This window comes from Daphnia pulex, chromosome 5 (assembly GCF_021134715.1).
Source record: "Daphnia pulex isolate KAP4 chromosome 5, ASM2113471v1".
Lineage (NCBI taxonomy): Eukaryota > Metazoa > Arthropoda > Branchiopoda > Diplostraca > Daphniidae > Daphnia > Daphnia pulex.
The window spans coordinates 9974484-9989044 of record NC_060021.1 but is presented as its reverse complement, the minus strand read 5'-3'; the positions used below and the strand labels follow the sequence as shown (position 1 = coordinate 9989044).

Sequence of the window (14561 nt, the reverse complement as noted above, 5' to 3'; positions counted from 1 at the left end):
TAAGTGTCTAACCATACTTTTTTTATGTACTCTAGATGGGACCCAGGACCAAGGAGGATCGCCGCCGCCACTACAAGATCGTCGCTTCAAGATAGGACCCTGGCCCACGGGTCGAAGGTACATTTCATTTGATTCTGAATGCCTTAGACTTCTTTTACTAATGTTTTTGGATTTTCTTTAGACTGGAGAGGATCGCCGCCGCCGCCGCCACCACCGGAGCCGCTTCAAGATCGCCGCACGCTAGGACCTTCGCCAATGGATCTCAGGTATATTTTTTAATTCTAAGTGTCTAACCATACTTTTTTTATGTACTCTAGATGGGACCCAGGACCAAGGAGGATCGCCGCCGCCACTACAAGATCGTCGCTTCAAGATAGGACCCTGGCCCACGGGTCGAAGGTACATTTCATTTGATTCTGAATGCCTTAGACTTCTTTTACTAATGTTTTTGGATTTTCTTTAGACTGGAGAGGATCGCCGCCACCGCCGCCGCCACCACCGGAGCCGCTTCAAGATCGTCGCACGCTAGGACCTTCGCCAATGGATCTCAGGTATATTGTTTTATTCTAAGTGTCTAATCATACTTTTTTTATGTACTCTAGATGGGACCCAGGACCAAGGAGGATCGCCGCCGCCACTTCAAGATCGTCCCCGCCGCAGCAAAGGACTTCGAAGATCTTTTAATGGTACGGTATAACTATTTCTTGCCTAAGGTTGTGTGAGTGTTTTATCGTGTGAAATGTGTGTGTGTAAGTATGGATTTGTTGTTTATTCCCTATCCAATATACCCTTACCTTCACAATTATGGTATATCATTATGGTCTAGAAATAGTAGTCACTCCAATACCATAATCCTATTTTCCATATGCATCACTCTTTGGGTTAGCCAAGGTAAAAATTTAGTTTTGCTGGTCTAGTTTTAGTTTAGTTATAGTTTAGTTTAATATAAGTTTAGTTTTAGTTTAGTTTTTTAGTGTTCTAGACGGTGGATAAGTGTTTTAGTTTAGTTTTAATTTAGCTTTAGTTTAGTTTTAGTTCAAGATTTGTTTAGTTTGTTGAGTACTTTAGTCTGGTTTAGTTTTATTACAGATAATCGGATAATTGGTTACCATCTAGGTAGTTGTTATTGTAGTTTGGTTTTACCTTATCATTATAAATATAAAAGCCGTTATTAAAAGTGGAAATTGGTAAACATTCCACTTTTTTCCTCTTGGTGTAAATTCTGGCAAGGCCATTCAAGTTTCATCGGCGTTTATGTTCGTTGTTTGATTAACCAGAGGGAACATTGAGGCAATACCGACTACTGCGCTTACTTTTTTCGATGGGCTGTGATAGTCTTATGGGGTCGTTCACATAATACGTAGTGGGCTTTGGGGTGGGGGGGGGGGGGAGGGGGTCAGACAAATTACTTCAAAATACTACGGGGGGAGGGGGGAGCCCGGGGATTTGATACGTAGTAGCAGAGCTATAGACTCCTGGTCTCGGGGGGTCGAGCGAACTACTACGTAATTTCAAGGGGGAGTCAGCCCGAACACTTCAATCTACTACAAGGGGGAGGGAGGGGGGTAAAAATCCGCCAAAATCCCACCACGTAGTATGTGAACGGTCCCGTTTTTTATTATGTTTTTTTTTGTTTTCCGAAATCTTGAATGACACATATCTCGAATATGAATTCTGATTATCATAATATTTCACATTTGTGAAGTATTTTTGTTTCGCAACATCATACAATGTTCGCATGTTCGCATCATTCGTCATTTCGTCTGCTGTGACGTGGTTTGGTCTGATCTGGTCTGTTAGTATGGTTTCTTACAACAACAACTGGGAAGAGTGAGTGATTCACGCTGAGTTGATAATAGAACTTATAGAAGGCAATTAATCATTTATAAAATCAACATTTGTTTGTAGGTAATGTAGCAAGAAAGTAAAAAGTGATAAAATTGCAGTTTGAATCTGGTGCAGACATGGACACATGAAGATCCTCAAGTTTAAATTTAATAACTAGGTAATATTTACCAGCCTTCACATTCAAATTGTCCTCAATGCTTATTAACATTTCTTTAATGATCACATGGGATGAAGAAAGAGCTTGTGGGATACAGGCTAAAGATGAAATACAAGATTGGTGTTGACCAAAGCAATCAGCAGTATATAATGTGATTCAAGAGAATTGATCGTAACATGATGTATCCAAACCAAGTAATAAAATTATGATTTTAGTTTAATATTTTCCACTGATTTCATGAAATATTTCTGTTTGCAGCCAAAGTTTTAACTAGACAGCTTTAGACAAGTTCGTCTTCATTGAAAGTCAAATCAAGCTTCCACAAATTGCAGCTCATGGACATTGTGTTGACTCCACCCAAGTTGTAAAATCAGAAAAAGAATTTCTCATTCTCATGTAGTGGCAATAGTCGAAGAAAAGTTGTCCAAAGATCTAAATGACACAGAACTTTACACTTGTAATTTCAAGCAACTGTTGGACTTCGGTAACCAAGTATGAAAAGGATTTCAATAGATTTGAATAAAGAAAATTCAAAACGTTTGAGAAAAAGCTGTTACACGAAAAATCCAATGGGTCATTAATGGAGTAGAGATCTCATTCATTGGTGCCTACCGTGACTTATTGGTCTAGCTCTACGACGGTAGAAGAAAAATGCTGCTGATGTGGGACGTTGATAATGTTGCACTCATCCCCTGACGGCGGAAGAACAAGAGATCCAGGTCCTCTATTTATTGGCATCACGCATCACCCGATTGATTTCACGTCACACGAGTCGACACTAATTGCTGGATTAGATTGACGACTCGTTTTTTATCAAAAAATGGACGACAACGCAAACGGACCTCAGGTGAGAGACAATTTTGAAAATGGTTTATGCCGACTGCTAATTCAGACGAATCTTGATTTCGAATTTGATAACATTGCTGGACCGTCAAAAGCCTTCCATTAATCCCTGCTGAAAGATGAAACTTTCTTCTGGACCTACGTTAGAAGAATATTTGCAGATCGATTGCCCCTACCATGTTATAGGATACCATGGCCCTTCACTAGAACTCGCCCGAAAAAAAACTGGCCGACTTTGACGAGTCTTTCGCGAAAATCGATAGTTTGGCAGCCATCTTCGCTTCCGCCCGAATTACAAGAAGTCATCCAGTTCGATTTTCTTGGTATGTCACAATTCAAAATTACGTGCTTGTTTCTCTTTTCTGAATTTATATTTTTAGAACTACAGGAGAAAAACTGAAGGTTGTCCGATCCACTTATCATAAGCAAAGTGCGAAATTATTCACACTCACATTTCCTAATCTGAAATTAGAAACAGAACAAAGCATTAATCAGGTTGGTACTGCAACTACCTTTTGTACTTACTTTTACCATCGAATTTTAACGCCACTCTCATCTGAGCCAATGATATAACCCATAACAAGATGCGGAGTGAAGGGCTTTCTTTCCCGTTCGGAGCAGAATATTTTTTGATATTTTCCCCTGTATAAGATTTGAACTTGCCCCGGTGGCATGTGGTGGTTATGAATGCCACTACTCAGTGATCTTACAAACGAATGCACATGTTTGACACATGCATACGCTCTGTCACTGCCATCAAGTCCCACCAAGTCTCACACGCAATGGCAATGGCGTATATACAGGAATACGGAATCATTTCATTGCCGCTCAGCTTCACAGAGAATAATAAAGTTATGCTATGATAGGTTTATGAAGTACCTATATTTTAACAGTCTTGATATATTAATATCTAAAAGCGCTACTAACTTGTACCGTAAGTTTTAATATCCGTTGTTTTACTACTCTAGTTTATCTCTCTTCATTCCGATTCCCTCACTACGCTTCCACTCAACTGTCAACACCTTTCATTCGTATAGTTGACAATTTGAATCTTGATATAATAGACTAGGACTTTCCTATTATTTCGTGATTTGAATGGTCAAACAAAATCTATCAAAATTTGAAGCAGAAACACCAGAGGAACTATAGTCTGTTTGGCATTAAAGAGAGACTACGCACTTTGTCGTTGTGGCCAGCCATGCGTTTTCAATTATCTGACTCTTCTCTTTTGTAATGAACTGCGCTTCACTTTCTTAAAACAGAAAAGGTTAATTAAAAACTCTCAACATTCTATTCCAGGGTGTTCAACAGCTTGTTGTCAATTCCCCCTCTCTTGTTATCCAGAACTTCTGTGGTTGTGGCCTCAAATTCTTGTTAATTTGATACAATTATTCCAATTGATTAACCGAAAATTAATGATTTTAAAAATAATTCTTTAAAATCGACCTTGTTCATATTCATGCAACCCTGCCCACTCCCCCTGAATTTTAGTGCAAATCATTCAAAATGGTGTCCGTCTGGCATTGGTTCCTGTGATGATGATGACAATTACCATTCTCGGCTTTTTGGTAATTTGTTTTATTTGTCATGGTGTTTAGCACTATTAGTATAAGAGTAGCTGTATTTCGGGTTATAGCATTTTGCCATAACACCTTTTGACTACCTTGAAAAATATCTTTAGATTCAATGTAATGTAATGCCAGTTATCTCTGATGTAAAGCACGAGTTCTTCATGAGAGATGTTATTGGTCTTGATTCTTAATGTTGGCTTAGATAAACTTTAAATGACTTTACTTTTTAAATCAACAGATAACAAAACATTGGGCTAATGATTCATCTTGCACTCTTGACTAAATGTTTTCAGATAACTGCAGCTGAAGTTTGTGTGCCCTGAGTGCTCTGGACAAAAACGATGGATGGCTCAGTCCAATAATGCTAGCTGTGTATTTCTTAACCATGGAATTTCTATTTGCAAGGTAGTTCTTGACCAATGTTTCTTTTTATTACTCTGAAATGTAAGATGGTATTTGGTATAATTAGTTAAAAAACCTTTCTGAAAGGTATATGGTTTAGCAATCATCATTAGGTGGATTGTTTTGAACTTTGTTCCCATGTCTAAAGATAAATCCTAGCTCAAACCCCAGAAAGAAGAATAGACTAGTTGCTCTTTCCCTGTCGGTTAATGAAAGTGGACAACAAGAAGAGGAACTTGTGTTCCGTTTGTATTGCTAACTAAAAATGGTTGGTATGTGATTCGCACCTGCGTTGAACACTTGCATAGCCGACTGCCTTTTTCATTCACTTTTTAGTCTTAAGATCCCGTATTATTTTTGTGTGAAAATGTAACGATGAACTAAGTGTAATTTTCGCTTTATCTTTCTTTTTTTTTTCATTTAAATATCATATCAATTATCAAGGGCAAGGGCTCAACAAAACCTATTTTATTTTACTTACCAGTTGGGTAGTATTTTAGGGCTTGTATTCGTATGACAAGTAAATTTTAAAAGCCAAATGTTCGTATGCTCGTACTGCTAAAAATCTAAACTCATATTCTCCAGACCCCGGGTGGCACTTCGTGAGTGGGACTAAATTCCGCCATTTGTTTCTCAGACACTGAGTGAAAATGTATTCCAAATGCATTACGGATTTACGGGCGTCGTTCTTCATTTTCAGTCAAGAGATTATAAAGGTAATTCTAGTTTGAATGTCTAAATTTACTGAATGTTAAATTAAAGCAATTTTTTTGATCAATTTCCCTTCAATAATGATGCGCATTGTTTAGGGAGGAGATCCCTTTGCTTTACTATCGAAGAATTTGAGAACACGCAAAATCTGAACTTCATTGCTGTCTTTCGTGCTAATGGTTTTGTTGCAACCAACTGGTGAAAGGTGTGATCAAGTTGAGCTGCAGCTGCTGCATCTTGTTATCTACCTACATTCATAGTGTCATAGTCATCTACCTATCAGTCTATAGTGTTATCCTGAAGTGTGGAAGCATAACCCAACTGCAATTGGACAAAGACTTATTGTAATGGTAATTTGATTGAGATTCTTGACTTGCTTTATCTGATCTCTTTTACATCTGAAGTTCTATCTCTTCATTCACACAAATTTTTATTTTTTTTCTCTGAAGAGTCTGTCGCAAGGTGTTTTGCAACTGTATGATGCTGTTCAATATGCAGTGGTTTTTGCAGCCATTTCCAGTTCAAGCTGTTGCATGCTGTCTGTTGTGCTGGTGTTATCCTGAAAATGTGTTGTTTGTCAATATCTATGTGTGTAATGCCTGTGGGACGTATCGAGATGATTGGACGCGACTGAAGAAGTTCGTGATGTAGAGTAGACAAGTGCATAATCTGGGCTCCCTTCTTTTCTGTGGCCCCGTTTCCCTAACTAACCACTAACCAACGCCCGCCGGTGGTCACTCACCCGCTGTGAAACCAGGAGGAGGGGAGGGCTCTGGTCGAACGGGGACTTGGAAGGCGCATGATCCGATGAAAACTTTTGGAGGGTCATGAGTCTAACCCGGAAGCCTAGTATGACTACATCTCCCCGGAAAAACTTGCCTCGTACTTCTCTCTTCTTCTCGGTCCAGATACTATCTCTGGGGGCCGTAGACAAAACCTACAACAGCATGTGCGAGTTAAAACAATGCATCCACTACCCAATGAAACAAATAGCCATGGCTTATTTTTGTGGAAATCTCCGTCAGTTAAGTTACAAAGACTGACGCAGATTTCCGCAAAACTAAACCATCGCTTTTTGTCTCATTGCCGCAGCGGTGGTGGCGGGTTGCGTTTAAATTCGTGCAGTAGTAAACCGTCTTGAACCGGACGCTCTGTTTATTGAAATTTTTGTACAGTTAAAAAAATAATAATAAAAAAACAATTTCATGTATTAAAATTTTTATTTATTACAGATATCACATTGTTAGGGTTGAATATTGGTTTATGTGGTTTAGGGTACAAATTTGAGGGTTAGTAGGTGTATGTTTGTGGGGTTTGGAGATTAACTGGTAGGGTTATGTTTATAGGGTTATAAATGAAATACTTTTGTATCCTAACTTGAAATATCCCCCCCTTCAACATCCTCCACTTTCCTTTCCCGATACCGAAAAAATGTTTATCATTTGTTTGAAATAAACATCCCATATTTCTTTTTTGTTTCTTCTTAACATATTAACGGTAAACTAGATCGACACAATGTCAATTTAATAAAATAGTAATGCAAATTCGGTAACACGACACCAGCACCAAGGAACGGCCAGTTGAATTTGATGCAGAAAGATCTATCACCAGCATAGGCTGCAACAACGTACCACAGTGGACAGCAACTTCGCGAACATACACGATAAACCTGTAACCGAAATGAAATTAATTTATCTTCAGCATCAAATCAATGGAACTGCTGTCTGAAAAGACAAATTAATGACTTGTTATGTAGTTTTAGTTAAACTAAATATTCTGAAAACAATATCTGATGGCTATTGTTGAAACAAAAACAAAATGTGTGATTTAAACTACAACAGAGAAGAAAGAGAAGCTAAGACTTTAACTGGATTTTAATCCTGCTTTAAAAAAATCAAATACTATCAAGCAGTGAATTATCACGCAATGATAACAAAAATGACTCAAGTATAGCTTAACTATGAAATCTCTCAGTGTCAGTTAGCAAGCTTTTTGAATCAGCCAGACAATTGGAAAGTTGATTGAAATAATTACTTCAGTTGTTCATGTTTCTTCATTTGACGAAACACATAGCAGTACAGGTAGCAAGAGGAACAACCTTTTCCAGCTGGCTGTATAAAATCCATGTGTACATTGGGCAGCAATGACGAAGCTCAGACTTTACCAGACTGTTTATAAAAAAAAAAAAACTTAATTACTATCAAGGACACCGCGTCTCAAATGACAAAACAAAAATGACAGAAGTTACTACACAATCCTTCGGATTAAATTTTGCAAAGGAACCTACAGCTATCAAGCCTTTTCAAGGTAGGCAACTAAAGTTCTTCAACGGGCAAGTTAAGACATAGTCACCAACTAACTAAGTCTCACAGTTAGAAAGTTTAACATATTTACCTGATTTGTTCTGCAGTGTTTCTTACAAAACGTACAGCCGGTTCGTACAGGAAAAAGAGACGACATCTTGGCAAAATGTACATATGCTCAGGCTCTCCTCAGGCCACATGATCAGCTGGAATTTCCTAGAAATTATAGGCTAGGTTACCACACAAATAACAAATTCACACACAAATAATTAAAATTCAGTAACATCTAACAATCCAAACGGGAAATACCATTTTTTATGAAGAAAAATTTGAGGAAGGAAAATACGCCGTATACGGATTATCTAACGATACCCTTTCAATCAGTGCTCGAAAAAAATGGCGGCGGTTTTGCGTAACGAAGACTTATTGTTCCAAACCAATAGTTGTAAATGTGAATCATAGATGGCGATGAAACTTGTATTTTAGTCTGCTAAAAACAGAGTGAAAAAAAGTCGAATAAAATGTCTGCAATTGTCTACCTACGTGTTTTCCGTAATTTTCAGCAGTTTGGGTCAATTAGACCCATTTCTAATTATCCCACATCATTTCGCAAAAATTAGGAAATTCAAAAAGTGGATGGTATTTATCATATTTTTAAACTGGCGCTTAGAATAGATTATTTACACGTGAATGGCATGTGTTCTTGTGTTGTACCCGGGTTTCTGTTAAAATTTATTAGGAGAATTACGTTCTCTGGATTTGAGTCCAAACAACTCGTTGAATATGAGGTCATACGGACGCAAAGTATACAAGAGAGCAGCAGTTCATCTTCCATCAAAACGCCAACTGATGAAGACTGGCCCTCGGTTTTGGTCAATTTGCCAGGTCTTTCCATCCAGCTTGTGTCCAACTGCCCTTGCAGCAGAGCTGAGTTGTTCCGGGGGCAACACCACCTGGTAAATTTGCCAATGCAGAGTTGATGAAGATCCCCAACTTTCTTCACTTGACACCACCCACTATTGAGAGACAATGCCAAGCATTGAAAAGTGAGAACCCTGCAGCATAATAGATATTTTCATTATTTTCACATTATTATTAGATTCTTTACACATTATTTGTTTGTAGAGTTCTGCACAGAGTGGCCAAAAGAGTTGAATACGCCAATGAAAAGATTGAAAATCATTTACCCATCACAATCACAACTAGTGATTACCTCAATTCTTCCCCCTCATTGACATTGAGAGATGCCCGAGCCAGAATTGTAGCACTCCAGGTCTGAAAAGAAGGAAAAAAAAGAGCATTTCATTTCCTGTTACAAGTAACTCTTTTTCTGAGTTTTATTTTTTTATCGATAATTTTGTGTAAATTTGTAAATAATGTAGATCATTTTCCTTATACCATTGCTACTTAGAGTTTGCCATGCGCTTGTACATTTACCAGATCTTCTTGATGGAAGTCATATGCCTTACTCAATTGCCTACTTGCCACTTTGCTATCTGCATAAATTAGGAAGCTGCCTTTTTTCCACATCCGCCAAAATCGCTTCTTCAAAAATCTCTTTGTCACTTCCGTCCGCTGTGACATACCTGCAGTCCCTCGCCGCGGGATTATGCTCAGGTACCCGATAATTGACTTACTTTCGTAGATTATCTACTAATAATCTAGTTGTGTTAAACTCTGTCTGTGTAATAATTCCAAAATCAGGCCCTTCTTGCGCGTAAACAAAGTTTTACTTGGACGTTTCTTTTTTCTAACACTAGATGGCTTTTTGAAAATTTGTAGCTGTCAAAACAATCAGTTTCAGTTACTTTGCACATCTTTTTAAACATTTATTGGCAGTTATTTTGTTGAAATATTTAGTGATAACTAACGATAACTATTCCCCCAACAAAGCTCACTTGTTAGACTTTCGATATTTGATTTTTTTTTCTACTTCCGGTTTACTCATTTCTGTCAGTAGTTTAGTAAATATTGATCTGACGCACAAAAGAACCACATATTCGTGATCCTCGTAAAATTTGTGCTAAAGTTCATGTTCTGTTTTTTACGTACGCGTACTTCCGGTTCTGAAAATTATCTTGGCGTCCCTATGGGAACTAAGCTCACCTTCAGACCAGCCACAGACCTCCGTGAGAAGCTAGTCAAGATTGCGGATTCCTTGCTGGCTCCTTGGCAGAAGCTGGAGGTATTTCGTGCGCACCTCCTGCCGTCTCTCTCGCATCACCTAGCGACCGGCCGCGTACAGAGGGGCTTCCTTGACGAGCTGGACACTCGATGTGCGGAATTCCTCCGCCAAGTGGCATACGTGCCACACACAGCCCACACTGCTTTCTTGTTTGCTGACCGGAGGGCTGGGGGGCTTGGCGCCTCTCAGCTTAAAAAAGACGCTGATGTGTGGACGATTGCCAGGGCCGTTCAGCTGTTGGACAGCAAAGATCAAGTTGTCCGTCTCGTTGCCAGAGCCCAACTTGAGAAAACCGTCTCCAGGGGTATTGACCAAGCCACGGATGTGCCGCTCCCCCTCTCCGATTTCCTGTCTGGCTCAACACAGGGTGGCCTGTACGACACTCGGTTCTACGGGTGCGGTCCGAACACATGGACTCGAACGCGAAAAGCAGCCAGGCGTCTTCACGCAAGGATCGACGTATCCAGCGATAGTTCCCTTTCAAAAGTGATCGCTGATGACGTCTCCTGCCTGTCGAGCAAGGCTGTCCGCGGATTGAGGACGGTGATCAGGGGCCGATGGACAACCGAGCTCTCCAACGCCTCAAACCAGGGAAGAGTGGCAAGGGGTCTCCTTTTGGACTCGTCGAGCGACATCGCCAGGCTCACATCATCACGCACCAAACTCAACTTCGAAGAATGGAAGCTGATCCATCGCAGCCGACTATCCATCCTACCTCTTTTCGGCACACCTGGAATTTCGGCTCCTGACAAGAAGTGCCGAAGGTGCAGGACGGACGCCGAGACCACGTCACATGTGACCAGCCATTGCCGGGTCAACCTTCCGGAAATCGGACGGCGACATGACGCAATTCTGCTGGAACTGGCCAAAATCATCTGCAGGGCCGGTCACACGATTCGTGTCAACCAGGTGTTCCCGGACACTACCCTCCGCCCAGATATCGTCATCACCTCCGCAACACCGCAGCTCATCATCGACGTGACGATACCTTTTGATGCTCCGGAATCCCTACAAGCTGGATTCGACCGGAAAGTGGCCAAATATGGTCACCTTGGACCGACGCTTCCGGTGGTGATCGGCGCGTTGGGCTCCTGGATGCCGTCCAACAACGCGGTGGCCAACTCCCTCAACATACAGCCTAATGCGTGGCGCCGTTTCAGGCGGAAGAGTCGACTTGCAGCCATTCAAGGGTCAATGAGAGTGGTATCGAACCACCTTCACGCAGCTGACGGGGATGAAGGCCTACTGGGGCCCGCAAAAGGATAGCTCCAGTACTCAAACTGTATGAACTTAATGAAATCGTGTCGTGTAAGTGTAATCGAAGTGGATATGTGACATGTGCTGTAATTGCGTATTGTAGTTACTCCATCTCTCCATTTTTTCACTCTCCATGTTTTAATTCTCTTAAATGTATTATCATATCGTTCACATTTTATCGATAGATCGTTGTCATGATCACATGAAAATAAATTCTATGCATCAGGAAAATTCTCGATTTTGGCCAAATTTTGGATTTCGTTTAAATCCCACCTAATCGACCCCAAATTTCATGGAGATCACGAATATGTGGTTTAATTTGACGACAGCTCAATGGTTGAGGCGCTGTTGTTACTTCCGGTATACTTCCGGATTTTTTTTTAAAGACTAGCAAGTGAGCTTTGTTCTGATTACAGTTATCAACATTGCAAGCTTTATTTGAACTTTAAAAAATTGCATATTTAAATCTTTGAGCTAAAAAACCTGATTATTGTTACTTTCTGTATTATGTAACTTTTATTGGCCTGTCAGTAATTAAGAATTGAATTTCTCTTTATTCAGGTAATGCAGAGGAAATTTCGAGAAGATGGACACCATAACGTCGCCGGTATCTCCAAAGTGTCAGCGCGGATCATCATTTGTTGTTGGTAATATGTGTTCGTTTGTGTTAGTTAACCCGTTGTCTGCCACGCCTTTGTTCTCAACACCACCAGCAGGGTCAAACAAAGTTCTAAATCTGTCAACCCGTGGGCTGCTTTATCCTTGGAATGGGACCACTCTTATTTTGAGGTATTGATTGCTGTCGTTACAATCTTACATAACAATTTTTAAATTTAAAGTGACCTCCATTCTCCTTTCAGGTTAACCCTGCACCGCTATTCCATGGACGAAATCCATTGGTGGAAACTGACTAGAGATCAGTGACGACTGACTGACGTGCTGAATGCTCACATGCGTGCCATCCTTCCGTCGCCTCGAGGCATGGGGGAGTTGTGCCTGCTCCAGCTACGCGTCTAGCGAAGCGTAATTCGACTACGCAACCGACCGCTTGTCAACTCACCCCTCGGCCCTCGCTGACTCCTAGCCTACTACCCTTGCTCTCATCTTTCAACACAGCACGGGGTTTTGTCCTTTAGATCGTTTGGGTGTTTGTGATCTGTTATGGCGGTTTCTTGAGGACGACGATGATGTGAGTATCGAGTTTTTTTCTTGTTACTGTATGTTATTTAAATTCAGTTGAGTGTCGATGAGCTAGAGCAGGAACGTTTTTGTTTTAGACATTTATGTTTTTTGACGCTAGATAGCACCCGCAAGGTCTTAAAGACAGAAGAACTCCATCGACAATAGAACCCCAATATTTTAAATAATTTTTAAAATTTTTTTGTATGCGACAGTAGAACTCAAACGAGAGTAGAACTCAAAGCCGTTGCCGTTGCATTCAGTCATTTGGAACAGAAGTCTAATGACTGTCAATAGGTGGCTGTGAATAAGTGGCTGTATGATGTCCACCAGGTGGCGCGAGTGTCTTCAGGGACGCTAATCTGCCATTTTGATCCAAGACGCAGCGGAAACGGGTTGTTGGTTGTGACGTTTCTCACGATGAAAATCAAAAGGTATTTATTATTAATTTCCTATTGTTATTGAATGTAAAATGTTGATGTGAAAATTTACAGGTGATTTAGCACGTAGAAACCAATTTTCCAAATCATTCAACTCAGACTTGGAAGTGCCTGTACATTTCCGAAATGGCGTGCCTCGTGTGTCTCGCTGCCTGTTCTTAGGCGTATACGTCTCATCCCATGCAACAGAAAAAAGTAATTATTTTGATCAAATGTCTTGCAAAAGTACTACAGATTTAGTTAACATGACTAGAGAGTAGACAAATTTGCTCCGCTGCTATAGAAAATTTGAATCAGATATCAAAGTCATTCTGTTGGGCTGCGTAGTCTTCTGTTACTCTTTGTATTCTTTTGTTATAATGAGTATGCATGTGTACACAGTTGTGTTTCTCAAAAATAATTTTCTTTTCTTAAACAGGTATAACAAAACTTCTTCAATGCTGTTGGTTACCTTGTTGCAGCCAAATGGTGAAAGGTGTGACGAAGACAGATTGAACCCTTGTATGCAGCATGCGGTTGCAGTGTAATCCAGAAGTTGCTGTGCTGTTGTAGCTGAGCTGTTCCATCTGGGTTCCTGACTTGAAAATTTTTGTGTTGTCGTTTTTATCCATGCCATGAAATTTCTCTGTGTTAACTGTGTGCTGACTTAAAAGTTTGATGTGTTGTCTTTCGAGTTTTCATTCAATCATGCAGTATACGACTGAGGCAACCTGATCAATATCAGGTTTGACACAGTCGAGAACTGCTAGATTAAACAAGCTTTCTGCGCCAAACAAATAATAACTTGCATATAACTTGCATCATGTTATTATCGCGGTAGAGAAAGCGACAGGCCCCCCCCCCTGGGGGCCACAGGAAAAATAAATGTAAATATTATTTAAAAAAATTTTGTATGAAATAAAATATTCAAATAAAATAAATTTTGTTGCAATAAAATATTCGAATAAAATTTTTCGCGAAAATTTTTTTAAAAACTTTGTGTAAGGGGAATTTTTTTAAATTTTTTTTCAAAAACAAAAGTCTGGACTTAGAAATAATAGGTGTGTGGACTTTGATTTTTTTTCAAAAAAATATTGGTTGTTGGACTTGAATTTTAATGATAGAAAATAATTATTCATAAAAGGAAAGTTTGAATATTATTGAAATAGAACATGAGTTTGAATTTTCATTGTTGTAATTTGCAAGATCAATTATTTGTAAGTTTACATAACACTCAGATATATTTTCTCACATCATGCAATTATCAGCAGCAGGAAAGGTACTTGAGGAGAAAATAGAGACATGCACTTGTGATTTATCAATCAATTTTGTATTCCAGCAATCTTTCAACAAATCCAGAGAAATACTTCAGAACTTCGGTGTAAAGGTCAGAGCAGCGTGAGTAGTGGTGACATAATCGGGAGAATTGCAATAAATATGAACCTCAGTTTGGTAGTAGTTTGGAGCAGGGTAATACTTAAATTCCTCGATGTAGTAAACTAGGCAGCGTACGTAGTTGTGTAATAGGCGGCTTCTTCGGTGTAGTACTTGGGGGCTGCCGTGTTGTAGCTAGGTGTAGCGTAGGTCGTGGTGTAGTAGACTGGACCATCAGTGTAGTATTTCTGTTCAACGTAGCACGAAAGGGCAGCTTTTGGGTAGCAACTCGGGACTGCGTAATACTTGTCC

At 39.9% G+C, this 14561-nt stretch overlaps 1 protein-coding gene, 3 long non-coding RNA genes and 1 pseudogene across 6 annotated transcripts; 4 read left to right on the top strand and 1 right to left on the bottom strand.

The window, feature by feature from the left end:
• The first annotated feature begins 1550 nt into the window (after positions 1–1550).
• On the top strand, positions 1551–6292 carry LOC124194489. The gene is made up of 11 exons (XR_006874828.1): positions 1551–1830; positions 1909–2005; positions 2083–2199; positions 2264–2852; positions 2944–3171; positions 3229–3343; positions 4340–4416; positions 4658–4824; positions 5407–5537; positions 5631–5882; positions 5982–6292. It is a non-coding gene; the product is annotated as an uncharacterized LOC124194489 (long non-coding RNA).
• Positions 6293–6724: 432 nt separating this feature from the next.
• Positions 6725–8258, bottom strand: LOC124194488. 2 transcript variants are annotated; one of them, XR_006874826.1, is made up of 4 exons: positions 8145–8258; positions 7927–8051; positions 7567–7700; positions 6725–7201 (listed from the first exon to the last, which is right to left on the bottom strand). It is a non-coding gene; the product is annotated as an uncharacterized LOC124194488 (long non-coding RNA). The 2 variants fall into 2 exon arrangements; XR_006874827.1 differs by having other exon boundaries at positions 7927–8065; positions 8145–8227.
• A 37-nt stretch (positions 8259–8295) lies between these two features.
• LOC124194487 lies at positions 8296–11884 on the top strand (annotated as a pseudogene).
• On the top strand, positions 9925–11286 carry LOC124194843. The gene has a single exon (XM_046589225.1). It carries the CDS (start codon positions 9925–9927, stop codon positions 11284–11286), a length of 1362 nt encoding a protein of 453 aa, XP_046445181.1.
• Positions 11885–11896: 12 nt separating the features above from the next.
• LOC124194490 lies at positions 11897–13007 on the top strand. 2 transcript variants are annotated; one of them, XR_006874830.1, is made up of 4 exons: positions 11897–12066; positions 12138–12466; positions 12790–12890; positions 12951–13007. It is a non-coding gene; the product is annotated as an uncharacterized LOC124194490 (long non-coding RNA). The 2 variants fall into 2 exon arrangements; XR_006874829.1 differs by having other exon boundaries at positions 12138–12890.
• Positions 13008–14561: the final 1554 nt, after the last annotated feature.